This window comes from Suncus etruscus, chromosome 8 (genome assembly GCF_024139225.1).
Source record: "Suncus etruscus isolate mSunEtr1 chromosome 8, mSunEtr1.pri.cur, whole genome shotgun sequence".
In the NCBI taxonomy this organism is placed as follows: Eukaryota; Metazoa; Chordata; class Mammalia; order Eulipotyphla; family Soricidae; genus Suncus; species Suncus etruscus.
In genome coordinates this window covers 51570050-51597499 of record NC_064855.1, presented here as the reverse complement: position 1 = coordinate 51597499, position 27450 = coordinate 51570050, and the positions used below count along the sequence as shown (strand labels likewise).

The window sequence follows — 27450 nt, the reverse complement described above, 5'->3', positions numbered from 1 at the left end:
TGATTTTTCTTATCTTCTTTTTTTTTTCTTATTTTGCTTTTGGGGCCACATCTAGCTGTGCTCAAGTCTTGTCCCTATCTCTATGACTCAGGGATACTTCTTAGTAGGACTAAGGGGACCATTTGTGTGCCAGGTAACGAACATGAGTCAGCTGCATGCAAGGTAAGAGCAATACATGCTGTACTCTAGAACAAATTTTTCTACTGCTTTGTCCATTTCAATTTTCTTATATACTTTTGAAATAACTCCCAAACTCTTTAATAGTTTTAAGGTATTTTATAATTTAAAGATAAATCATGCAGACTTACTTCATTGCTAAAATCATAGAAATTATATAGGGAACTTAATTTCAGGTCAAAGTTATATTTTTTAACCAGATCAAAGCTCCAAAAGACAAAGGTTAGTTTTTCCATTTGCTCTGCCCTAAAATGAATAACTGGTATTTAAGTAAATATTTATTTAAAAAATTAATAATGCACAAATTCAAGACTTGGAAATTTTATTCAACAACCTCTCTTCTTTTAAAAGAGATGTTTTTTATCTCTTCAGAAACACTATAAAGCCATTATCAAAATAGATGCATTACATGTTGTTTCAAAAAGACTTAAGTATCAGTATGAGAGGAAATTATTTTAATGTTTTTGTAAGGCTTCATCTCTTAAGTAACCTATATTCATATTGAAAGATATACCCCATAAGTCATAAAAATTAAAGATTTGATGTCATAGGTTTTATACTATTTCACTATAAAAAATTTTTTAGACTTAAGTGATCATAAAAGTAATAAAAGCATCACAAGTTCCTATCTAAGAAAATTTACATTTGAGAATATCCACACACCAACACACTGTATCACTACATGCACAAAGCAAAACAAACAAAAATCACAATGAGTTAGGCTTATACACCATGAAAAATGTCACAAAAATTTAAATTATTTAAACTTCTTCATGATTCAAAATTAGAAAGATATAAAGCAAGTTCCTAACTTCAGGGACAAGTCACAGTCAAATTTACACAATGCATTCTTGAAGACATGATCATAAAGACCAGTGTCCAAGTGGCTACACAAACAATGAATCCTGCTACAATAATCTTACATATTCATCAATTCAGAAAGCAAGAAAAGCTATAAGAAAAAATGCAATTCTCCAACAGAGACAAATAAGAAAAACAGAGAAATGCAGCACAAAGTAAAATACAGATGGAAGCACAATACACAGCATATGAAATCACATACTCTGTTCTTAGCAATAAAACCTCAGTGCTTCCTACTTTTCTTTTTAGACTGGTCAGGAGATAGGCAGTCTACACAATGGACTATTCTCACTCTTGTGAATACTTAACAGCATTTCTTAGAGGTCCTATTAAAGTTAAAAATAATTTATAAATCATTACACATTTGTGTCTTCTTTTTAGTAAAAGTATTTTATTTAATCGTTAATCACCCTACTTTTTGAAAAAATCAAGCACCAAAATCAATTTATAAAATGTGAGTGTGTCAAAAATTCAAATTGTATACAATAAACCAACTACAATAACTATTTGTATATTCAAGTGTTTATCTATTGGAGAAAAAGCAACCTTTTGATAAGGTCTACTTGTGATTCTTTATAAAATAACCAGTAATTACTGAAAATGAACCAATGTTAGAAATAATTCTCAGTGTCTAGCTGTTTTGCAATATAACACTAACCAACAAATCAGGAAAAAATACTCGAATGATCCTAGTGCCTGTAAGGAATATGATCTGTAACATTCTAGCCTCAAGAAGATCATAAATACAAGAGGCCAAAGCGACAGTAAAGGAAGTAAGGTTCTTTACTATTTCAGGTTCAATGCTAGCATTTCATAAAGTCCCCTGAGCCCCATCAGAAGTGATCCCTAAACAAAGTTCAGAAGAAAGTCATGACAAGTGCAGGGTATGTGCCAAGTACAAAATTTGTATTCATAATTACAAAGAAAATACTAAAAGTTCAGAAAATACCAAAGGCTGGAGAAAACGGTTTGCATGTATGAGATCTGGTTTCAACCCTAACATTGTATGGCTCTGAAAGCAATACGAGAAGCTATCCTCGAGTACAGAACCAGAAATAGCTCCTAATTACCACTGATATGACTCTAAAAGAAATATTGGCAGATTATAATCTAAATTATTAGGCAAATGTTCCTCAATGTCAAAAACATGTCACAAGAAGAAAGGTCAAATGGTCACTCATTTATCCTGGAACTGTCTCTACTCAGTTTATTCCAAACACATTTAATAGAGCACACAAAGAATATTCCATAGAAGTGCAAAAATTAGAAGTGCAACAATGAGATATCACCTTACACCAGTGAGGATGGCTCACATCAAAAAAAATGGGAACAATCTCTGTTGGCGGGGATGCGGTATGAAAGGAACTCTCATCCACTGCTGGTGGGAAGGCCCCCTAGTCCAACACCTATGGAGAACAGTCTGGAGAGTGCTCAAAGAATTCAGAATTGAGCTGGCATTTGACCCAGCAATTGCTCTCCTAGGTATATACCCCCAAGTTGGAAGGACATTCATTCCAAAATACGTGTGCACCTCACTACTTATCGCAGCACTCAGTATAATAGCCAAGTCTTAAAACCAACCTCAATGTCCAACAACAGATGAATTGATCATTAAGATGTGGTATCTATACACAATGGAATACTACATGGCAGTCAGAAACAATACAATCACAGACTTTGCAGCAACGTGGATGGACCTAGAACATATTATGTTAAAAGAAGTATGTCAGAAGACAAAAGATAAAGACAAAATGATAGCACTATTCTGAAGCACCTAGAACATACATCTTATACACAACTAATACTCAACAATCAAATAACAGGGTTTAACAGGGTAGAAACTCCAAACACTGTAATAGTCAACATATACTCGGGAGCAGTGCTCAAAATACATGAAAAAGGAACAACACAAACTCTTGACTACACATTATACCACAAAAAAACCAGCAACACCAGAAACAGCAGCATAGAGAGAACAGGTATGTAATCAGCCTTCTACAAAAAGGCCCATAATAATCCCTTAGAGATCGTATACAGGATCACAGGTAAAGAATACCATGGGAAATCACTGACTCCAGTGGAAACATCCCATAACACTATGTTTTAATGCCTTTATCTTACTATATTTAAAATAACCTCTCAGCTTTTCTGTCCACAGGCGTTCTTGGATACAAAGGGTGGACAAACTAAGATGGCAGCTTGGGGCTCAGTCACACGAGATACCATACCCAGCTTACACTATGAAATGGTCCCGAGAAAACTCTTTAAAACTTTCTCTCTAGTCAGGGTTATACCTTCTTTTAGGAATTGCAGCACGTGACCAGTCAGACCACGGAAGCAGCAACTGCGACATACAGACTTAAACTACAGGCTCTACTCATCGAACACATTCAAGCAAACTAGCATTCCCTTGCTATTTTATCCTCTCTTCTCACTACTTTCTTTTGTATTTTTTCTTTTCTTTTCTTCTCTTTTCTTTTTTCCTTTTCTCTTCTCCCTTTCTTTCTTTCTTTCTTTTTTTTTTTATCTTTATCTTTTACTCAAGGTTCTTTGCTCTTCTTACCAGGAATAAGTCTTATTGTTCGATGTCCAGGTTATAACTGAATTGATGTTTTTTTTTTTTTTAACTGTGAAAGACTTTTAATTCACACGGTCTCAATAAAACATTATTTATACAAGTACAACAATTTTAACCAATGGGAGCATAAACACATTTTGATGGCGGGAAGGATAAAGAGGAACCTGGCAGGATGGGGGGAGGGGAAGCAAATTCTTAAACAAATACCTAATTGATATTTACGCAAATACAATTATTTGTTTAGCCTATTTTCCATTTAGATCTATCTTTTGTGCAAGCAATAAGGATCATAATTTAAACTTTACAAAAACATATCTATAACTACATGCTTGAGAGCAGTTACAAAAACAGGTTCCATGGAAAGGTTAAGGAATCTGGTTAAGCCAGATTCTTTGTGCTGAGCTAAATTTATTTGCAGAGTTTTCTGTTGGTTTGGGGCTATGCAAACTTTTGTGGCTTGAATCAGGCAGGCGGTGAAAAATTCATTCAGAGTTCCTTTGATATGTGGGGTTAGTGCTCCCAGCCTTTTTGGGGCCCTTCATTGGCTTTATGTTGCTAGTTTCCTTTGGTCCTTGGGCTTTTCGCAAACTCACCACCTTCGTAAAGAATCAAGTGGATGAAGCAACCAGAAAGGACTCAAAGGTTCTGTACCAACAACTATGCACCTCAGAAGACCAGCTGACACCTGACATCTCCCCTCCTGCCAACTCTCCGCCACTTAAGTTTGAAGTTATCGAGGAGCTGGCGCATAGACCTCAATCTGTGCGCTCGCGCCTTGCCAAGCATTGGAAACGACTGACTCAAGGGTAGCAGATGCGGTGACTGGAAGCCCCACACCTCTTCACCCAGTGTGGCCAGTCCACCAAGGCACGTCTGTCCCTTCCATATTGTATACTAAACAGGGGGAGATGTGGGAGACCGAGCACCCCACATATCTCCCTTTCTTTCTAATGTATTTCTCTTTTCTCCCTTCCTACCCCTTCTATATACCTTCCCCTTTCCCCCCTTTGGAAATACAACTATCACTTCCCCCATCAATCCCATCCAGACCTCCCACCGAATTAAAGCTCTTCACCCTCAGTCCTTAATCTATTAGGCATCAAGATTGACCTCCTACCCCAACAAACCAGTACCCAGCACCCAAGTGAAGGGACACCCAGTCAAACCCACACCTCGTCCCCTGCAAGAAAAGGCAACCAAATCCCCTGCGAACTCAAGCTGCACGGCCCTCCCTAACGTGGACTGTTACTTGAAACCGGACTTAGTTCCAAAAGTATCCCCAATGCAAGAACTCTTCCAAGACCTACCTCCTGCAAATCTTTTGCCAATCTGAAGAAGGTCAGGGGGTGTGATAGAAAGATGCCTGGGTACCCACACACCACAAGAAAAACCCAAAAGACAATGGGAAAACCTGTACTTCCAACTTAAGTATAAGACCTGTATTAAACCACCTATTTACCTGCTTTTCCCCAAATGTAAGGTAGTCTTTTGCATCACTTTGTACCTTTCAATACTTTGTTAATTCATTTTTTAAATGTCTGTTCTACATATACATATGTGAGCACATACATTTTTATTCCTATTTTTATCTTTTTTGGGTGTATGACCTATTTCTGTTTTCCTCTCTGTCCACCCCCAAATACACTGACAATATAATGTAGCACCATTTTTCCCTGCAAAGGCACACTAAAAAAAGGAGAAATCTTACATATAAAAAAGAGCTCTTATCTACTAGGGATAGAAACTCATAATTGTTTACAATACAAGGATATCTCCTACCTTGAAAATATGTCACATGGACTCAACTTAGACCTCAGGAGATTAGACACCATCCGTCCAGCCTTGAACCCTGGATCCCAGACATAGAAACGGCACAGTTCTTCACAACCACTGCAGGAAACAAATCCCATCCAGGACAGCCTTATTACTGCTGGGTCACCAACAGGTGCCAGCTCTAATATGATATCCTGACAACGAGGAAAATGGGAACAACTTGAGCTAAGAGCAGGTTATCCTACCTCACCAGCTAATGATAAGACAAAATCAGAAAACTTGTCACCCTTTGGTAGGTCCAAAAGCCAAGATCGAGATTTACAGATGACTGGCTGCTAGAACCATGGCCAGACTGTATATATCTTGGGACCAATAAAAAAGCCCTAGTCTAGGGTTTGAACTACGACCAGCACAATAACCATGATCCCCAGTTCCAAAGGTCTGGCAGAGACAATTGCAACGGAATGGGGCTTCTGGAAACACAAAGAAAGACGCTATCCTAGGTGCCATCCTAGGTTCAGTGCAAAGACCAAGACCACCAACCACAGAAGATGGATTAAAATGACACTGAGGGAACAGAACTTCTAGAACCACAAAGAAAGACTTCATCATAAGTCCCACTCCTGGACCCATGCAGATACTAAGATCTCTAGATACAGAGATCTGATTTTATCATCCAGGATGGAACAGAACTCTTCCTAACACCATGAAAGCACCACCGGGAGAGTAAATGATCCTGAACAGAGTCTATAGTTAATCCCATGACAATATACTCCAAGGGTGGAGAAACCCCATATCTCTTAGGCCAAATGATTTCCTTTTCGAATGACCCCAATATTTACTGTGTCAGGGCAGGAGGGAAAAAAAAGCAAAATGCACAAAACATAGTTTATTTTTTATATATATTTTTATCTTCATTTATTATTATTATTATCATTTTTATTTACCTATCTATTTTTGGTCAATTTTTTTGTTTTGGTGTGGTTATTGAAGTTGTTGTCCCCATTTATACTTATTTTCTTTTCTCTTCTTTTCTTTTCTTTCTTTATGTTATCTGTCATGTTTCTTTTCTCAAGATCATGGCTTTTTTTTTTTTTTTTGTGGTGCTTATCGTTGTTGGAGTTCTCACTGGATATTTGACACTTCTTTTGGTACTGGTGGAGTGTTTCACCTTGTTTTTCTCCTTCGTATCTCAAACCGATGATGAGAGCCTCTAGAAGGATTCCGCCCATTTTCAGCGTATTAGACTTTTACCCCAGTTTATTACTTTTCTCTTCTTCAAACAAAACCACGTAACTTGAACTATCTAGTCCTGCCTCCCAGTTAAGAGGGGGAAATAAGGAAGGCACCTAGACCAAACAGGTGTAAGACTACTAAGTAGTAGGCTGGGTACAGAGGGGACGACATATTCTAGCAGCCCCGGGGGTGAGGGAAGAGGATATGGGAGGTAGGACAAAAACGAGGTGTAGGGAGGACAAATTGGTGATGGGAATCCCCCCTGATTTTATATAAATATGTACTTAAAATATTATTCTCAACAATATGTAAGCCACTATGATCAAAATAAAAATTATATTAAAAAAGAATAATAAAAAGAATATTCCACAGAAGTGCAAAAATTAGAAATAAACAAAAATTAGGGGAAAAGTTGACTATATAAAGATTAATTACTTAGCACCTAGGTGTTACATAAATTTTGTATTCTATTATAATTCTTAATAATCTTGCATTAAATTTGCTGCAACCTGGTTAAAAGGGGAGATACCATGCTAAGTGAAGTAAAAAAAAATTTTAATACAATTTCATCTCTCACACGCACACACACAGAAAGATTCATGCACACACACACATACATACACACCTCATTAGCTTAATCATCTACAGTCACACCTTCTAATAAGTATACATTGGGTACTTATCTCTTCTCCATTATAAAGGGTTTTATTTTTTAAGAAATTATACAAATGCATATAAAATGGAATTCTTCTGAGAATCTACTCTCAACCTTAGCCAATTGTCTCTAAGATTCAACCCATTATTGACCACGTCAATAGTCTATTTCTTTTACTTGCTTAATAGTATTCCTTTGTATGATGGATTTTATTTGTATTGTTACATTTTCAATAATAGTAATAAATATTACATATTACTTTATAGTAAATATATTTTCAAATTATTCCTTATGAATATAAAGTAAAAAGTTAAAACAAAATCTAAAACTAAAAAATTTAAACATCTATTTAATTTCATAATAAATGATCAAACAGTCAGCCTGGATCAATGACACAATCACTAATAATGTATTACAAGTATTACTCATCTTTACTAGGACATGAAACATTTTGGCTATCCTACCAAATGTGCAGAGGTACTGCATCATGATTTTATTCACATTTGCCTACTAGCTGATGATATTGAACGTATTTTATATGTTTACTATATAATCCTATATAGGACCACTTTGTTATTACATCACTATTTATACCTACAAAGAGGTGTGTCAATGAAAGTGAACTTGGAGATTTTCTGCACTTCTTCAAAGTCACTTATTCTGTACTCAGCAGCTGATAACTAGTGGCAAGGCCTTACAACTGAAAGCAATATGCATTTAAAACCCTCGGAGAAAAATCAAAATAATATAAAGTATAATTCATATCTTCAGTAAAATGAAAAGAAAAAGAAAAAAGTGGAATCAAGAGAAAAAAGATACACTATAGCATAGGAAATAAGGCTCTTTCCTTGCAAGTTGCCGACCAAGGTTTAATCCGTGGCACTATATAATCACAAAAGGCCGCCAGGAGTAATCCCAGAGCATAGGGTCAGAAGTAAGTTTTAAGCACAGTGGGATATGACTCAACACCCCTCACCACAGCCAAATGTGGTAGCAAGTCAACAACTAGGACATAGTAAGCAATATAGTAGATACTAATCCAAGTACACACAGAATTACTTAGACTATCAATATCTAAATTTACAAGAGACAGAGGTTATCAACGTAGATAAAAATCAACAGCACAAATATGTTTTCTACCAAAAAATCACTTTAAATAGTAAAACATAGTAAATAACATAAACATAGAGAAATTTCATTTACAGTGAGTGAGGGAGAAAATACACATACCATGCAAGTCAGTATACATCTAAATCAAATATTACATTCCTTGCATGTATAAAGTCTTTAGTTTTATCAGTGGCTCCAACTGGTTTGCTGGAAATAGAAATCTGTGATGATAATAATTTTAAATAGAAAGAGAGAGGGGGGGGGAGGAAGGGAGCTAATACAAAAGTTTGTAGTCAAGCTATGCATTTGGATGCAGTGGTTTTGATCCTGGCAACATATGGTCTTTGGACCAGGAGTAATTCAGGATTAGAGAGAGTGTACAATGGATAAAGCATTTAGCTTCTATGTAGTTGACCTGGAATCAACTCCTGGCACTACATACGGTTCTCTGAGAATTACCAGAAGTAATTCCTGAGCACACAGCCAGGAGTAAACCCTGAACACAGCCATGTGGTAAACTGAACCTCCTCCCCCCAGAAAAAAAAACAACGAAATGTTAGAAATAGTTTCAAGTATGGATGGATGTGCTACTCCTATAAATAAATATAGACACATACACATATAAATATTAATCAAAAGAAATATGAAGAGCCATTTTGAACACAGTAGACATTAAGGGAAAGTCATCACAGGAGTTTATTGCATTAGAGTAAAGGGATCAAAGTTTTAAAAAGAAATAACAATTCTTAATATAAAATACCTAATAATAGCAGCAAACAACATGAAGTAAAATAGTGGGTGACTGCTGAGAGAAACTAATGAATCTGCCATCATAACTCAAACTTCAGCACCCTTCATTCCAAAATGGACAAAACTAGTATCAAAAACAAAACACTTAGAATATTGTTAAATTAAAAAATACCAATAAATAACTGCAGGAAAATTAAATATAATGAATTAAAAACAGGTTTTATTTAAAAATTCTGAGAAAGTGGAGGGAGAAGATAAGAAAGGTAGAGTAACATGCTCAAGAGAACATGGCCTTCTCCAAAGATGGAGAAAGAGCACCAGTACACAACTCAGCATGAAAATAGAAAACTGTGAAAGTATTTCTGAAGAGGAGAGATGCAGAAAACATTTGTTCAAACACCGTTTGTATGGGCCTAAAGAACTCATATGTAGGTGAATAATATTTTATTCAGTACTCTATACAACAATAGCAGAACATATACTCAAGCTCACACTGAACACTCAAACATTTATTAAGATAAGACACAGCTGGGTCAGTAAGACACATACTATAAACTTGAGGGAATAAAATAGCTTTTATTTGGGGAACGATGCTTTATACACTGTCTATATGGCTCAGATAGTGAGTCTAAGTAGAAAGTAGCTAGAAAGAAAAAACTGGAGTTTCAGCATAGGTAATAAGGCCACAGGCCAAGAAACAAGTACCATTAGAAAAAAAAAGTCAATAGATTATATTACTAAAGTAATTAGACTCTCCTGATGGTGCTTTATCATTTGTTAAAAAAAAATCCATTAACAGAATATAATAGTCAAGGAAGTGAGTTCAAGAGAAGTGAGTCTAACTTGTTGAAGACACCAGTATATCATAGCCCTTTCCATTGGGAATATTTTAGGGTGCCTAAAAGATAGTCCAAAGGCTGAATGCATACTTAGAAACAGAAGAACTAGATTCAATACAAGGCACTTTCTGAGCCTCAAAGTAGTGCAGGGACAAATTCCCAAGCACAGACCTGGAAACAGACCTCCAGGTGTGCTTCACCATCACCAATACTGCTTAAGAAGAGAAATACTCTGGGCTTCAGATTACTTTACTTTCCTTCTCTTTATAAAAAATGCAGACATAAAAAGATTTAATAAATCCTGAAAAGTTTTCTGAGTAAAGTAACAATACCTTCAATAACAGTATATATGATTCACATAACTAAATTATGAGAGGTGTGAACATATAAATTATAATGTTAAGAATCCATATTCAACGAAGTTATATTTATGATTTTCAATTTTTCTTCAACCAAATACTTTTATTTACAAATCTGCGGAAAACAGCTAAAGTAGAAGTTTTAAAGAAAAACTTATTTAAGTATTAAAAACTAAAACTCCACAAAGATAACATTAGAATGGTACTATAAAGTCTAAAAGAATCTTGTGTAAGTGGCATAAGGGCAATGGTAGATGGTTTGGTACTTGATGGCAAAAAAGGTACAATAACCTTGAAATTCAAAAGCATTAATATTACTGTAAAAATGTTACTTCAGCAACAATAAATTAATTTTTTTTATTTTTGTTTTGCTTTTTGGGCCACACGTGGTGATGCTCAGGGATTATTCCTGGTTTTGCACTCATAAATCGCTCCTGGTTTGGGAGACCATACGGGACACCAGGGGATTGAACGGCAGTCCATCCTAGGTTAGTGTGTGCGAGATAAATGCCCTACAGCTTATGCCACTGCTCTGGCCCCAATAAATTAATTGTTTAAAGAAAGAACTTTCCATGAAAATAACTTGGTAGCACAGTTTGGAAAAAATAGGTTATTTCTAAGTCAATTAGATTCATAAATCTAGAAGAAACAAAATGTCCTTTCTTATTGGTAACTGACACTCATTAAGTGACTAGGGATTTTCTACAGGCTCTGCTTTTATAAAATTTTTATAAAAGAACTTGTCAGACTGAGAAGAGAAGATAATCATATTATAACATAATGTTAATATTTTATACATACTAGGTTTAATTTTTTCACTCCATAAGAATTAATCTACAAGCTTATGGGCTAACTTAGGGGCTAGGGTATGTAATACAGGGTGCCAGGCCTCTACTTTAATCCCAACTTCCACCTGGCCCTCTGAACAACACAAGATGTAGCTCTGGAAACCCCAGTAGACCCCACAACTCAAGTGTGCTCTGATGGCCTCCAAGAACACTGCATCTCAGGATTGAGTACTTACCTGCAGGACTAGCATCCACTCAGGTCCCAGGCTCCCAAATAAAGTTTGGGAAATTCCAAAGTATTCTAGCTTATCAGCACTGACAAATTATAGTTTTTCTCTTCTAATATCAGTATTAAATGCAAGATATATACAGCTTTCGCATGAGTTTCATTTATAATGTCACTTAACAAAGTTTCTTTTAGAGCTATACTCAAAAAGTATAACTTGATATTAACTAAATATCAGAAAAATCTGCATTGGAGAAACAATATTACATTAAGCGTTAATCTCACTTCTGCATCTTTAAAGAAACGCATTTCACTTTTTCAAAGGTTGGATTTTAACAATGTTATCAAGTTTTTTAAACCTTTTCTAATAGAGTAAACCTGGTTACAGTGGCAAAACAGAAAAATAATAAAAAGAAAGAAAAAATGAAACTGGGTAATTCTGTGAATTTGCAAATGACATTTATGATAATACAAGTTCACAATGATATTTGTAATTACTTAGGTGTTGCTTAATTTTTAGAAAGACTATACTTGCTAAATAATTTTGGTTAAGGATATGGTTTTGACGTCCAATCCCAAGACACCCCAGACATAAAACCGACACAGCTCCATGAAACTGCACCAGGAACCAAACTCCCCCTGGGAAATTCCTAATACTGCTCTAGCACCAACTTGGACCAGTTTTGATATCACATCCTGATAAAGAGAAAGTGGCAATAACTTGATCTAAGAGCAGGTTGTCCTAAGGCAGGGGTCTTCAAACTATGGCCCACGGAACACATACGGTCCGCGGAACACATGTGGCCCACAGAGGAGTCTGATCTGGCCCACCAGCAGTGAGTGCTGTTTGGTTGCCAAGATACCTGCCAGCATATACACTCAGTGTCATGGTTTCCAGGGATGAAGTCAAAGGCTCCGCACAAGGCATGTTGTGTGCTGGGAGGGTAGGTGTGAGGGCGTGTTGAGAGGGACGCTGATGCGCCCTTGCGCCTGGCACTTGGTGCACGCGTTGCTGATGACGCCACTGGAGGGTGCCGGATGCCGCGTTGCAAGGAGTACCACATGTGGGTGACTATATGATGTAAAAAAGCGCCTGCTCCACCCCCAGGCAACATGGTGTCTGTGTGCTGTGCCTACCTGTCAGTGAGGTTTTCCTCCACTCTCTCCACTGCCAAAGGTCAGTCAAAAGTGCCATAGAAATGAATTTTTGACAGATGGGGGATTCTGCCCAATTGGGCTGTGGGTGACTCATATGAAAATTTCCCTTTGGGAGTGGTGAAGCGTTCAGTGCTGAAATCAAAGTTAGGGGGTGAGCGGTGGTTGGGAAGTTAGGGGTTTGGTGCTGAATTGCCCATGTGGAAAATTAGGGATTCGATGCTGAAGCATTTTAAAGGGGTTACACTGAAAATTTTATATGAAATTTGCAATTCCTTTTCAGTGTTCACATGCTGATCCCGAACATATCAATTTGGGCATTATATACGGAGATATTACAAAACTATCAGGGACTGAGCTGGTCTGCTTAGAAAAGCCTACAGGGGGTAAATGTTCACATCAGGGACTAAAGGGGGTTCATACACTGTGTATATATACACACATATTTGTATTTCACAAATATCAGTTTGGAATCCCTAGGAAACAATGATGTCAAGAAAAACAAAAATTGACTGCGAGTGTAGGATATTCAAAGAACAGTGGACCTACGATTACTTTTTTATGTGGTACAAAGAAAAAGCTGTGTGTCTGATATGCCAGAATATAGTTGCTGTGTTCAAAGAATACAATTTGTGATGCCACTATCAAACTCAACATAAAGATAAATGATTGCTTAGTTGGAGAAGTGAGAAAAGATAAAATATCACAACTGAAACATACACTGACAACTCAGCTAAATACTTTTGTGAAGCAGAAGCAGTTAAATACTTCCTCACTGCGGGCAAGTTTTCAAGTTGCCAAGCTAATAGTGCGCAATGGCAAACCATTTGTGGAGGGAGAATTTTTTTTAAAGAATGCCTTATTTCTGTTGCCAAAGAGATGTGTCCAGAGAAGGCCGATTTATTTAGTACAGTGAGCCTTTCAGGAGTTACAGTGACACGAAGGATTGAAGAATGGGAGAAAATTTGCTGCACCATTTGCAAAACTCTGCAAAGAAACTTTACTATTTTTCCTTGGCACTTGACAAAAGCAATGATGTTCATGATTCTGCCCAACTTCTCATTTATATGAGTGGGACAAATGAGTATTTTGAAGTCACAGAAGAGCTTGTTGCACTGCAAAGTATTAAAAGTACAACCACAGGAGTAGATATATTTGAAAAGGTTTGCCAAACTGTGAATGGTTTGGAGCTGGACTGGGTTAAACTAGTCAGTATACAACTGATGGTGTTCCTAGCATGGTGGGGTCTAAGAGAGGAGTAATTGCTCACATTACACAAGAGATGGACAAACATAAACATCCTCATCCAATTGCCATATACTGCCTCATCCACCAACAAGCGCTATGTTGTAAATCACTGAAGTGGGACTCTGTTATGAAAATTGTGGTATCTTGTGTTAATTACATTAGAACTCATGCACTAAACCACAGACAATTTCAGAAATTTCTATCTGAGGTAAATGTTGCCCATGAACATGTTCTGTACCACACAGAAGTCCATTGGCTGAGTAGAGGGAGAGATTTGAAATGTTTCTATGACTTAATTCCGCAGATTACAGCTTTTCTACTTTCAAAAAACCAAGAAGTATCAGAGCTCAATGATGCAGAATGGAAATGCCACCTTGCCTTTCTGACAGATATAACAGAGCTACTCAACAGTTTCAATCTGCAACTTCAAGGCAAGGGGAAGCTCATCTGTGATACGGCATCGCATGTGAAAGCATTTGAAGTAAAATTAGGCCTCTCATCCAACAAGTACAGGAGGAAAACTTCAGTCATCTCCCAACAACTCAAAATCTGTCAGCAGACAAACCATTGGTTGCATTCTCAAAGGAAACATGTCTGGCTTCACTAGAATTGTTGCAAAAGGAGTTTCAATTTAAATTCAAAGAGCTTCATCTCCATGAACAGGACATACAGCTTTTTCGTAGCCCATTTTCTTTTGAGATTGAAAATGTTCTTACAATTTACCAAATGGAACTGGCTGAACTGCAGAATTGTGACTCTATGAAAGACGCATTTAAGTCAAGTAACCTTTTGAATTTCTATGCATCTCTCCCCTCTGAGACATATCCAAATATCAGGAACCATGCACTCAAAATGGTAACCATCTTTGGTAGCACTTATGCCTGTGAACAGACATTTTCAAGAATGAAACATCTGAAATCTCCAACCAGATCAAGATTAACTGATGCCCACTTGCATCACTTGTTAAGGCTGGCAGTGACAAATATGGAACCGGACACTGACCATTTCATTAGCCAAAAGCAGGACCACAGTTCCCATTGAAATAATGGTGTGTGATCTGTTTATTTATAAATGGTTTTCATTTTATTTATATAAGATATGTGCAGTGTGAGTAGGAATTAGTAGCTCATATAGTCCAGCCCTCCTGCTCTCTAAGGGATCGTATTCCCCACTTTAAAAAGTTTGAAGACCCCTGTCCTAAGGGTAAGATGAAATCAGAAGACACATCATCCTTTGATTTGTGCAAAAAAACAAGATAGCCAACTACAGAAGACTGACTTTGACAGCCACGCCTGGGCAATACTTACCATGAGACCAATAAAAAAAGACCCTAGCCTAGGCTTTGGCCTAGAATATGTACAAAAACCAGGATCTCCAATCCCAAAGGTCTGACTCTGACTACTGTGATGGAACAGAACTTCTAGAAACATAATGAAAAAATTCTATCCCAAGCTTCATCCTAGGATGAAAAAACCAAGACCACCATTTATAAAAGACTGATTATGATAACAGTGATAGAACAAAACCTCTAGAACTGTAAAGAAAGACTCTATCTTGAGCTCCATCCTATGACCAGAGTAAATACCAAGACCTCTAGTTAGAGAGGCCTGACCTTATCATCCACAACTCAGCGGAAAATGCCTGGCACCATAAAAAGACCTTGGGATGTGTAAATGAGTGAGTATAGCGCTGGTAGTTGGTCCCATGACAATATGATTTAGGGGCAGAGAAACCCGGTACCTCTTAGTCCAAGAAAATTTCTGTTCTTATTTCCCCAATACTTACTGTGTTACTGTGCCTATGCAAAAAAAAAAAAAAAAAGGAAATACAAACTTTATGTAGTTGCTGATTTTTACTAAATTGTTTTCTGTTGTTTTTTGGTTCGTTTTTTGTTTTGTTTTGTTTTTATTTGTTGCCTATTTGTTTTTCGTAGTTGCCGGCTCTGGTTTTTGGTTTGTTCTTTTTTGTATTATGTCTTTGTTGTTGTTGTTGCTTTGTTTTTGTATTTTTTTGGTTTGGTTTGGTTTGGTTTTTGTCTTATTTTGTTTTGTTTTTGTTTTTGTTTTTTTGGTACCTTTTTCTTCTTTTTTCCCTTTAGATATTTATAACACCTAGATGGACTCCTCCCAGTTTTATTCTTTCTTTTTTCTTTTCTTTTTTATCTCAAACAGAATCACATACTTGAATCATCTTATTCAGCCTCACAAATTAGGGGAAAATGGATGGAACCAAGACCAGACAGTTGTACGAACTTGGAACTTGTAGTAAAAGAACAAAAAAAATCAGACTAAACTCCAAACCCAAAGTTAATGACAACAGAACTGATACCCAAACTACAACAAGAAGTACAAGTGTATAAGCAGTACAAATGCTAGCTACACTGGCATTCTGAAGGGTAAAGGAGGGAGATATGGGATGCATGCTGGTAACAGACAGGGATGAGGGAGGACAACACTGGTGGTGATGGGACTAACCCTCATTTATTGTCACTATGTACCTTAGATATCACTGTGAAATATTTGTAATTTACTTTGGCCACAATTAAAATTAAAAAAAAAAAGAAAACGATACGTTTTTGAGAGAAAACAGTTGAAATTTACTAAGTAAATGAGCCTCAAACATTTCCCACAGTTAAAAATTATCAATGACAAGAACTGGAGCAAGAGTACAGTGGGTAGGACATTTGTCTTTTGTTTTGTATATAGAGAACTGATTCAATCTCTAGGATCCTATATGGTACCCCAAATCTCTCAGATGTGATTCCTGACTAAAAAGCCAAACGTAATCCCTGAGCACAAACACATATTCACCAAAACCCTTCAAAAAAACACAAAATTATCAATGACAGAATTGTTGTATATGCCTTGTGGAATTCTCTATATTTTTAGTAAACCAAGAGAGTTTATTTGTTGATGTTTTATTTTAAATTTATAAATAATTTAAATTACTGTGAGATGCAGTAACAGTTGTTCATGACTGAGTTTCAATCATATGATGTAAAACATACTTTAAAGGTATACAATTGCTACCATCAATGTTCCCAGTTTTCTTCCCACTTTCCTCCTACCTCTAGGGTAGACATTTTTTGGTCTCACACTCTCTCTTACATCTTTTTTTCCTTTTATACATTGTGGTTTACAATCTTATTACTGAAGGGGTATCATGCACATAACTTTATCTCCATTCTGCACCCAGTTTTTTGTTCAGAGTGGTCATTCCCAACTATCACTGTCATAGTGGTCTCTTCTCTACCCAAACTGCAATCCTCTGCTATTTGTGGCAAGCCTTCTAACATGGATTGGTTATTCTGCCCATCATCTCTTTTTTCTTTTAATTTCAATCCCATACTATCATCCTTGTTATATGCTACAAATGAGTGAAATCATTCTATGTCTGTTCCTCTCCCTCTGGCTAATTTCACTTAGCATAATACTCTCCATATCCATCCATGTATAAGCAAATTTCATGACTTCATTTTTCCTAATAGCTGCAGTATTTCATTGTGGAAAATTTTTTTTTTCTGTGTGTGTCCTTAAAACTCAGATGAGTTTTTTGCAGGCAGCATATTCTGGATCTCATATTTGTTTCTTTTTAAATATATTTTATTTAATTTAAACACCTAGATTACATACATGATTGTGTTTGGGTTTCAGTCATGTAAAGAACACCACCCATCACCAGTGCAACATCCCCATCACCAATGTCCCAAATCTCCCTCCTCTACACCCAACCCCTGCCTGTACTCTAGACAGGCTTTCTATTTCCCTCATACATTCTCATTATTAGGAGAGTTCATAATGTAGTTATTTCTCTAACTAAATTCATTGCTCTTTGTGGTGAGTTTCATGAGGTGAGCTGGAACTTCCAGCTCTATTTTCTTTAGTGTCTGAAAATTATTATTGCAAGAATGTCTTTCATTATTCTTAAAACCCATAGATGAGTGAGACCATTCTGCGTTTCTCTCTCTCTCTCTCTCTCTGACTTATTTCACTCAGCATAATAAATTCATGTACATCCATGTATAGGAAAATTTCATGACTTCATCTCTCTGACAGCTGCATAATATTCCATCGTGTATATATACCAGTTTCTTTAGCCATTCATCTGTTGAAGGGCATCTTGGTTGTTTCCAGAGTCTTGCTATGGTAAATAGTGCTGTGATGAATATAGGTGTAAGGAAGGGGTTTTTGTATTGTATTTTTGTGTTCGTAGGGTATATTCCTAGGAGTGGTATAGCTGGATTGTATGGGAGCTCGATTTCCAGTTTTTAGAGGAATCTCCATATTGCTTTCCATAAAGGTTGAACTAGGCGGCATTCCCACTAACAGTGGATAAGAGTTCCTTTCTCTCCACATCCCCGCCAACACTGTTTGTTCTCATTCTTTTTGATGTGTGCCAATCTCTGGGGTGTGAGGTGGTACCTCATAGTTGTTTTGATTTGCATCTCCCTGATGATTAGTGATGTGGAGCATTTTTTCATGTGTCTTTTGGCCATTTGTATTTCTTCTTTGTCAAAGTGTCTGTCCATTTCTTCTCCCCATTTTTTGATGAGATTAGATGTTTTTTTCTTGTAAAGTTCTGTCAGTGCCTTGTATATTTTGGAGATTAGCCCCTTATCTGATGGGTATTGGGTGAATAGTTTCTCCCACTCAGTGGGGTGCTCTTGTATCCTGGGGGCTATTTCCTTTGAGGCGCAGAAGCTCTCAGCTTAATATATTCCCATCTGTTAATCTCTGCTTTCACTTGCTTGGAGAGTGCAGTTTCCTCTTTGAATATGCCTGTAGTTTCAATGTCCTGGAGTGTTTTACCTATATGTTGTTCTACATATCTTATGGTTTCGTGTCTGATATCAAGGTCTTTAATCAATTTAGATTTAACCTTCGTACATGATGTTAACTGGGGGTCTAAGTTCAATTTTTTGCAAGTGGCTAGCCAGTTGTGCCAACACCACTTGTTGAAGAGGCTTTCTTTGCTCCATTTAGGATTTTTTGCTCCTTTATCAAAAATTCGGTGATTTTGTTTCTGGGGAACATTCTCTGAGTATTCAAGCCTATTCCACTGATCTGAGGGCCTGTCTTTATTTAATACCATGCTGTTTTGATAACTATTGCTTTGTAGTACAGTTTAAAGTTGGGGAAAGTAATTCCTCCCATATTCTTTTTCCCAATGATTGCTTTAGCTATTCTAGGGTGTTTATTGTTCCAAATAAATTTCAAAAGTGCCTGATCCACTTCTTTGAAGAATGTAACAGGTATCTTTAGAGGGATCGCATTAAATCTATACAATGCCTTGGGGAGTATTGCCATTTTGATGATGTTAATCCTGCGGAAATGGAAACACATACCCTGCTCATGGAAAATATTTTTAATGAATAAAATTTACTTACAAAAGATGTGAAAGAAGAGAATGAAGAATACATGATCAAGGGAGAATATAGGCTCTCTCACTGTCTATGTAATTGAAGGGACCAAAATTCAATCTCCAGCTGTACAAAGTCAAACAAGTAACATGGCTGTAGCCCAGGAACTTAACACTTCTTGGCCTTGTGAGGAGGTGCATTTCTGACATCAAACTATATGGTTTGGACCTAGTATCAATTGAGTAGCCCCTAGATCCCCTGGATGTTGTCTGGGAAAACCTCCTACCCACAACAATATTTTTTAAAAAAGAATTTTTTTCAGGGGTTCAAAAAATAGTACAGTGAGTAAAGGTTTGCTTTATACACATCAACACCAGTTCAATCCCTGCCACTCCAAACACCTCTAGGACTGATCTGGTGTAATTTCTGGCACCACATATTCCCCAGGGTCACAGAGTTCATGTCTGAAAATCCCCCAAGCAGTACTAGGTGTAGCCCTTGGAGCAGCATCTACTGAATATTGTGGTAATTCTCAGCACTAAAGAACTGGAATAAAACTGTATTTTCAGCTACTACCTGAATTTTAGCTACTGAAATGCTTAGTCTGAATAGAATTATAAATAAGTTGTAGTAAAACAAAATTAAATTATCTCAATGGATTAAAAACTACTGCAGTAAACAGAAAGAAAACTATCTTCTATGTAAAGAAACTATGATAGATACTTGAACATACCATCTAATTTTATTCAGACTATAAAAAGTGATTCTCAGCTGTGAAATAAGACAGAGTTAGAACCTTAGACAAGTCACTTTTTTCTGTGACCAAGACAAATTTAGATATTCCTCCCTTAGTCAGCAAAGATTCAATGAACTATGCAATTAACATCAACATAAAGAGTAACTGGCAAAAAGTACTAAGGTACTCAGCAAGCACTGTTCTGCTGCTATATCTGTACATTCTCTTGCCTTGGATAAAATAGTAGACCATAAAATTGGGGTAGGAACACATATCGGTCTGTTATCAAAATAATATATTTCTATTACATCACACTATCACTAATGAGAACTCATCACAGTTCAATTTTTATTTTATATAAAAATTGATCTATAAGTAGTACCCCAAAACATGTTTTTTCCCCAAAGCATGTTGTTCCTGACATAGAAGTTGTTACTGTGTTGATCTTTAATATCTTGCCTTACCTAAAGAATTTGTAGAACTTAAATACATTCTTTAAAAAAGAAAGGAACAGGACTAGAGCGATAGAACAGCATTAGGGTGCCTTGACGTGGCAGACAGGGACGGACCCAGGTTCAAACCCACCATCCCATATGGTCTCAAGTCTGCAAGGAGCGATTTCTAGCACAGAGGTAGGAATAACTCCTGAGTGCTGTCAGGTGTGACCCAAATCACTGCCCCCCCCAAAAAAAAAGAAAAGGAATATAGGCAAATTTAAGAAGATTATGTAATTTTCAAAGTGTATGATTATCCATATCAAAAGAAAATAAAATGAATAATTTATTAAAATTAGACTTATACTTAGAAAATAGAAAAGTCTATCAATGTTTTGATAAATTTATGTTTTCTTGATACAACTATCACTTTTTATTTATTTTTGTTTATTTGTTCCATAATTGACTGTGCTTTGGGATCATTCCTGGTGGTTCACAGTATCATGTAGAGTGCTGAAAATCAATTCTGGGTCAGTATCCTGCAAGACAAGCACCCTGCCCACTTTACTATCTCTTTAGCTCCTATCATTTATTTATATTTTTTTTTATTTTTGGTTTCTGGGTCACAGCCAACAAAGCTCAGGGGTTACTCCTGGCTCTGTGCTTAGAAATAGCCCCTGCAGACTCAGGAGACCACATAGGATTCCTGGAATCGAACCATTATCGTTGGTCCTGGGTCAACCGAGTGCAAGGCAAATGCCCTCCTGCTGTGTTATCTGGCCCCTATCATTTATTATTTTAATGGGAAATTTTATTAAATAATTAGTAAACAGTAACTTGTTCAATTATTATTCTCAACACTGCATGGATTGAGATAAGCCAGTATAAATATTATAAGTGTTGCAATTCCTAAGCAATGACCAAACAGCTAAATTGTTTAGATCACTTGGGTTTATTAATCAAGGGAATTAGTGTGCTTGAGAATCACAACAGTAATTTAATACTGCCCTATATACTTGTTCAATCAAAGGGAATGGGGATATTGCTCCAGTACTAGAGTGCGTGCCTTGCCAGAGTAAATCCCCCAAGTCTGATCCCAAACACCACATGGTTTCCTGAGCACACTGGTTTTGGCCTTAGTGATACCCCTGCCCCTAGCACTGCTGACCATCTGTTGCAGCAAATGGTCTCCTGTTCTAGTTAGAGATCTTCGTCCCTATCCAACCTTCCCACAAAACTACTCATATGAAAATTACTATATTGTTTTTCCAAGAAGCTTATTATTTATTCTATTTGCTGGCTAAATATTTACATCATGATAAATGGCTGCATGCTAATATAAAAAAAATAAAAAGTATTTTCCCCATTAAACACATAATTATATAAAAATTATCATACATACTTTCAAGTTTTTTGATTTAGTGTGGTGCTAGCTACAAAATATGAGTTAAATATTCCTCAGTTTTAATCACTATATCTAGAACATGAGTAGTTTAAAAATATATTTCAAGGCGAGGGGGGGCAGAGGGAGGGAGGGAGTGAGTACAGTGGATAGGCTCTTGCTTTGCATGCAAATGACCCAAGTTCAGTCCACAACATCTGGGGCTGGAGAGATAGCACTGTGGTAGGGTGTTTGCCTTGCATGCAGCAGGCCCAGGACGAACCTGGGTTCAATTCCCGGCATCCCATATGGTCCCCCAAGTGAGCCTGCCAGGAGAGATTTCTGAGCACAGAGCCAGGAGTCGCCCCTGAGCACCACCGGATGTGGCCCAAAAGCCCTCTCCCCCCAAATCCACAATATCACATAAAGTTCCCTGAAAACATCTAGGAGTAATTCTTTTTGGTCGTTGTTGTTTTGTTGGGGGGGGCGGATCACACCCAATGGTGCTCAGGAGTCACTCCTGGCTTTGTGCTCAGAAATTACTCTTGGCAGCCTTGGGGACCATATGGGACGCCAGGGATGGAACCTGGGTCTGCATGCAAAGCAAATGCCTTACATCTGTGCTATATCTCCAGCCCCCAGGTTGCATTCCTGAATGCAGAGCCAGGAATAATCCTGGAACATAGTTGGGCATGGCCCAAAAAACATACATATATACATACATACATAAATTTTTCATCACCATAACTGAAATTCAAAATATAAGTTAAACTAAATTATTTTAAAATTCCCTAAATAATATAACTAATAAAAAATATTATATGGCTCTTATTATAAAAACAAATTTCCCTAATATCAACAATGCTTAATATTTAAATATAAAAATCAGTGATATCACTATTTTTGCTAAGTCATTTTAGCTGATAACCTTTAAGATGACCTGCACTGAGGTAAAAGTTAAAATGAGTTTGTGTTGTTGAATGCTTACTCTGTAAAACTATATATCTTGTTGCATTCATTCTAAATAATCCAGTGAGCTACTATTCCAATTCATAATGCAGAAAATAATATAATACTGACAATATTACATATTTATCATTACAATTCTATCATTTCTACTAATAAAAAGTTGGATCTGAGCCGAACTTTCAGGCATAAGATTTATGTAGTAACAATTACAATATGAAATATTATTTAAAAGCCACAAACATTCTCCTGCAGTCCATTTTAATGACTACAAAAATAAGATTATTTTATCAATAAATCATTTTAATTGTAAACCTCCTACTTGGAATAAACTCATTTATGTTTGTTAGTATGGTTCTTCTGACAACAAAGGTAACCCTACAGAAACAAAAGGGATTTCACACACACACAAAAAAAAATACTGAGTAAAATACATGAAGAATAAAAGCTTTAGCTTGAAACAGAAATGGCATCACCTATTTATTATGCAAACAGATTTTTTTCAAACAATACAATCTCAGGGAGATTTACTGAGTTCAAATTGACTATCATTCGTCTGGAGCAAGTTAATAATGACTAAAAATAAGAAATATGTCATATTTCAAAGTGAAATTCATCTATATAAATTTATGATATAAACATGAAACAAATGCTATCAACATTTTCCTATATTTGATATTTTTCTATGTGTAAAAAATGTGTTTTTAGGATAAAGAAAAAATCTCCATTTAAAAACTCCTCTTTTAACATTTAAAAAAAATTAAAGTCCAGCACTACAAGAGTTCCTGACCATCTCCAGGCACAGCTCTGGAGACCACTAAGAAACTGCAGGTTGATCTTGCTAGTGTCTGGCATCGCAAGGCCCACAAGCACAGCATCTTTGAAGCACATAGAACTACTGCCCCGATTTACTAAATATCAATGGTAATAGCTAGCTCCCAAATCCCCCGAGCACTACCTGCGAGACCAAAATATGTATATATACACAAAATATATATATTTATTTATATTTATATATATTCATATATATTTTGTGTGTGTATATATGTATGATTATATCAAAAGAAAAGAAAATCAATAATTTATTTAAATTATACTTATACTTAGAACAAAACAGAAAAGTCTATCAGTGTTTTGATAAATTTATGTACATATATGTATATGTATATATATATATATATCAAAAGGGGCCAGAGGAATAATACAGCAGGTAGGGCATTTGACTTGAACTCAGTAAATCCAGGTTCAATAGCCAGGTCTAAGTGCTGAATTCTTCTGTTCAGTGTGTAGCAAAAATAAACAATAGATAGATTGGGTAGATATACAGAAAGATGATAAATAGATAAGATGATTGATATATATATAGAGATAGATAGATAGATAGATAGATAGATAGATAGATAGATAGATAGATAGATAGATAGATAGATAGATAGATAGATGATAGATAGATAGATAGATAGATAGATAGATAGATAGATAGATAGATAGATAGAAAGATAGACAGACAGACAGACAGACAGACAGAGATAGATAGATAAAAGCACTGCTGAGGCAAAAACTTGTATCCAACCCTTCAATTTAAACAATTAAAGATTATATTACTAATACAATTGTCCACAAAAACTACATCAGAGTTGTGAAAGACTTTGAAACAAAGAGAAACAAGACAGCCTAGAATAACATACCTGTTATTAGTTTAGTGACAAATTTTATGTTTTTCTAATGATAACGAACTAAAAACATGTATCACTAAAAAAGTTGTAATTTTTACAGGAAATATTTAAAATAAATCACCTTTTAAAAATCTAAGACAAATCCAAGCAAAAATTAGAATGCAGACCATCACATTTTATTAACTACATGATAAAGCAAGTATGAACTAATTACAGCAAAATACCACAATGAGTTTTGAAATAAAAATAGCCATGTGCCTGTAATGAATGGACCAGATAACTTATTAAGAATAATTTGGGCAAGAATTTTTAATAGCTATTTGAGGTAATATAAATTATTATGATAAGTTTAATCAAAATTTCAAACTGTATATTGCTACTAATTTCTCTTCATGAAACAACAAATTTCATTTCAGGTAAAAAATAATCATGGATTGTTTTAAATTTCATAAGAAATATCTAAATTACATGTGGAGTTTTTGAATGGCTACCTCATCTCCAATTTATCTTCATACTATATCTTTTCTTTGTGTGTGTGGTTTGGCTTGGTTTTGTGATTTTCTTTGGAGGAGTCAAGAGTCAGTATAGTGACAATTGGCTGTACTCATTAGTGAGCCTGAGTGCTCAGTACTTGACCTAGTAATATTTGGACGATCAGGGGTATTTCCAGTATTGAATTAAGAAGGAAGTTGTGTGTGCCTGATCGACTTAACTACCTATCTCCAGTAGTTCAGCAATTTTTCTGTCCGCTAACATTTAACATCTTTGGCCTTTATAAATAATTATTGTAAGGAGAATAGATGCTGGCATTAATTCTTACTTTAAGACATCTTGTAAATTTGAGTAATTTTCTTTTGCAGATTAAACCCAGTAAGTTCAGAATTGGGCATCACTTTTTGAATATTTATCTACAGTATGAATTCAGTTGGTGTTTGTGGAAGGCAAGCGGGAAATGTAGAAGGAAAATATTTGATTTTAGGGAGGCCACACCTATGATGCTCAGAACTGACTGAGCTGGCTCTGGGGACTATATGGGAAGTGGATGATCTAACCTGGGTCAGTCACATGCAAGACAACAAACTCTTCCCACTGTACTATTGCTCCAACCCCCATACCATTTCTTAAGAGTTAAACCATTGGTCATAATATGATCATAATATAATCTTAGAGGATAGAAAGCAAACAATTCAAATTAAAACCCAGAAGGAAATACTAAGATCTTGGATTAAGCCTATAGTTCATATATAGGTGGAACATACACCTTAATAGTGCAAGGCCCTGAGGAAGATACCTAGAGCTAATGTGTCGTGTGTATGACCCAAGTAGATCCAACAATGTAGAGTGCTGGCATCAGGATCCAGCACCATCATGTATGATTCTAATGATCAATAAAATTAAGTTTTCAAAAATTTTCATTTTCTACTATGCTGATCTGCCTCTCAATTAAGTTATTAAAGGTCTCAGAGCAAAGAGCTAACACAAACAGGGCATGACCTTGGGATTACTTCTCTCTTCAAAGCTTTCTACTCATAATTCCCTACACTTAACCTGTATTGATAAAAAAGCAAACATAGATTGTGCTTGCTTTACAACTCATGGTATAAATATACAAGGAATATTCATATTTGCCATCTACATAAATATTAACTTCAATGCAAGAACATGATTAGCAACATTATGATAAAATGTTAAGAGCAAATTTAGATAATATGGGAAAACTATTACTTTTATCTTCAACATTTTGCCATATATCTTCGTGAATTCACTAGTTTTTATATTAATTCAAAATTGTTGATTCATAAATGTCATGTATATGTTGTTCATACTAATTAAACATGCTTTTTAAAGAAAAATTAAGGTTTATCTATATAACTACTACTGTATTATTTTGGTTCTCAAGTGTGAACTATGTACAAAGGAAAACTAATACAAATTATTATGTTGTAGTTTTACCAAAATAACATTGCATGGCAATACCATCATTTAGGACATAAATTACACAACTTTTTAAAATACATTTCTTTCTAATAAATTTTATGCTAATAATTTTATTAGACCTGACATATAGCCATACATAATCCAAATAATGAACATTTGCAAAAGATGTGGTTAGGTCTAACATTTTACTTCAAGCTGTATAATTATTATAGTATATTTGTTAATAATATTTTATTTCAAATGAAGTAACTCTTATGGCTAAAACTATTTCAAGGGTGCTTATTTAATATCATGTAAATATATGTATATATACATATATCAATCTTAGTCCTTTAATTTGCACATGAACGACAAAAAGTATTATGATACATTTACACAGCATTGAGTATACCGTTCTTAACTTGAGTGTAAATGCAGTATCAACAACTACATATTAAAAGAAAACTTACCAGACAGTCGTTTCCACTTGACTGTCATTGAGCTGCCGATTGTCCAGTTGAGCAAAAAGTGGGAAAAGCACTTGAATTCCTCCAATTGAATGAATTGCACTATGAATTGAATGTGTTACTATAGCTTTCACATCCTATGTTCAAACAAAAAAATAATATATTCATGTAGCATATTATATGATTATGTCTTTGTTCCAAGTATCCTTGTAAAAAAAACAATAGTTAAAACAGTTCAAAGACTTCAAATAATGTATTTCTCAAAACACATGATAAATGTATTACTTTTTTTTTTGTTTGTTTGTTTTTCGGGCCACACCCGTTTGATGCTCAGGGGTTACTCTTGGCTAAGCGCTCAGAAATTGCCCCTGGCTTGGGGGGACCATATGGGACACCGGGGGAATCAAACCGCGGTCCTTCCTTGGATAGCGCTTGCAAGGCAGACACCTTACCTCTAGTGCCACCTCGCCGGCCCCAAATGAATTACTTTTGTTATCATCATTAAACATAAATATCAAGTAAAAACATTTTAACAGGGCAAGGAGACAGTACAGGGTGTAAGACAAATGCCTTGTAAGAAATAACTTTCTATGTTAACTTCATATGGTCAGTACCAGAGCACCACTGGGCATAGTCCCTGAAAGACCCTGAGCACTACTGGGATAGCTCAGATAATACCATTCACCCCAAGTACTGCTTGAGAGCACTTCCACTTTTTATTACAATTGGTTATGAAGTTGTATATCAAAAGATAATTTA

The 27450-nt window shown here is 35.9% G+C and overlaps 1 protein-coding gene across 1 annotated transcript in view; it reads right to left on the bottom strand.

Annotated features, from left to right (window-relative positions):
* The window catches only part of NBEA (neurobeachin), a 697365-nt gene that overhangs the window by 516949 nt on the left and 152966 nt on the right, over positions 1-27450 (bottom strand). Inside the window, exon 10 of the mRNA XM_049778738.1 lies at positions 26695-26828. Within this exon, the coding sequence (XP_049634695.1) occupies positions 26695-26828 (134 nt within the window). The remainder of the gene's footprint in view (positions 1-26694; positions 26829-27450) is intronic.